This window comes from Cyclopterus lumpus, chromosome 18 (genome assembly GCF_009769545.1).
Source record: "Cyclopterus lumpus isolate fCycLum1 chromosome 18, fCycLum1.pri, whole genome shotgun sequence".
NCBI lineage: Eukaryota > Metazoa > Chordata > Actinopteri > Perciformes > Cyclopteridae > Cyclopterus > Cyclopterus lumpus.
Genome location: NC_046983.1, coordinates 4,096,101 through 4,097,253, shown reverse-complemented (window position 1 = coordinate 4,097,253; position 1,153 = coordinate 4,096,101). Strand labels below are relative to the sequence as shown.

The window sequence follows — 1,153 nt, the reverse complement described above, 5'->3', positions numbered from 1 at the left end:
ATAGTATAAATATAGAACTCTGGTTGTAGAATATGACAATATAACACACAACATATTCAATATTCAATAATAATATATATTTTTATTTGTTGTGGAATTTCGTAGATTTTATTTTTATTTTTAATTGCGTGAACTGGCCCTTTAAGAATTTGGTGTTATTCTCGACGCTCCACGAAATTAGCGTCGGGTTTCGGCGTGACGTAACCCGGAAGTGGGACAGGAGGGGGGGCGGAGCCCGGCAGAAGATGGCGTTCGTGCGCTGTAGGCGAGACCCCTGCGGCGTTATCTGTCTGATTTTAACCTATTTCAGCGTGTTTTACGCGGACTACGTGGTCATACAGTATGTCCTCCTCCCCGCCTTCTCGGACAGGTCGGTGCTTTGTGTTTTCGTGTCGCTTTTAACCGTTAAAAAACCGACATGGCGGCGGGCGGCGCCACTGCGCCGTGTCTCCATTCATTTGACAGATTCTCTCTCTCTCTCTCTCTCTCTCTCTCTCTCTCTCTCTCTCTCTCTCTCTCTCTCTCTCTCTCTCTGCTCACGCGCTTGAGCTCTTTGTTTGTTTGTTTGTTTGTTTTTCTCCGACGCTAACACATGTTTACGTGTGTTTATGTGTGTGTTTGTGACAACACGTTACACGTGTGTGTTTCTTCTTCTTCGGTTTACTATCGGCGGTCTGAAACAATCAGCATACGTCATAATATCAGGTGTACTTATATTGTATAATATGTTACTGTCTTAATTGTCACTAATTATCAGGTACTTAAGTACTTATTCGAGGTATTTTTTAAATTACTTACTTTGCTACTTCATACTTCTACTATTATATTGTACTTTTTTACTCCACTACATATATTTTACAACTTTAGTTACTAATTATTTTTAAAGACTAATCCTTTACATACGCATATAGTATAAGATAATTCCATACAATGCATTGTTTAAAATGGCTACAAGTGGCTAAATTATTACAAAATAATAGTATTTTAATATTAATGATGTTAATACTAATATCTTAATTTATAAAATACTTACCGGTACACATATTTTTTTTTAAACAGGTAGATTTGTGTAATTAGTAACAGCGCTATTTATAGAAACTGTGTTTATCAAAACATCTGCTTTCCCCCCCTGAAGTTATTGACTTATGTCAGT

The 1,153-nt window shown here is 37.3% G+C and overlaps 1 protein-coding gene across 1 annotated transcript in view; it reads left to right on the top strand.

Moving 5' to 3' along the window:
* The first annotated feature begins 219 nt into the window (after positions 1-219).
* The window catches only part of zgc:77880 (zf-DHHC domain-containing protein), an 8,762-nt gene continuing 7,828 nt past the window's right edge, over positions 220-1,153 (top strand). Inside the window, exon 1 of the mRNA XM_034557349.1 lies at positions 220-370. Coding sequence (XP_034413240.1) covers positions 246-370 — 125 coding nt within the window. The 5' untranslated portion in view covers positions 220-245. The remainder of the gene's footprint in view (positions 371-1,153) is intronic.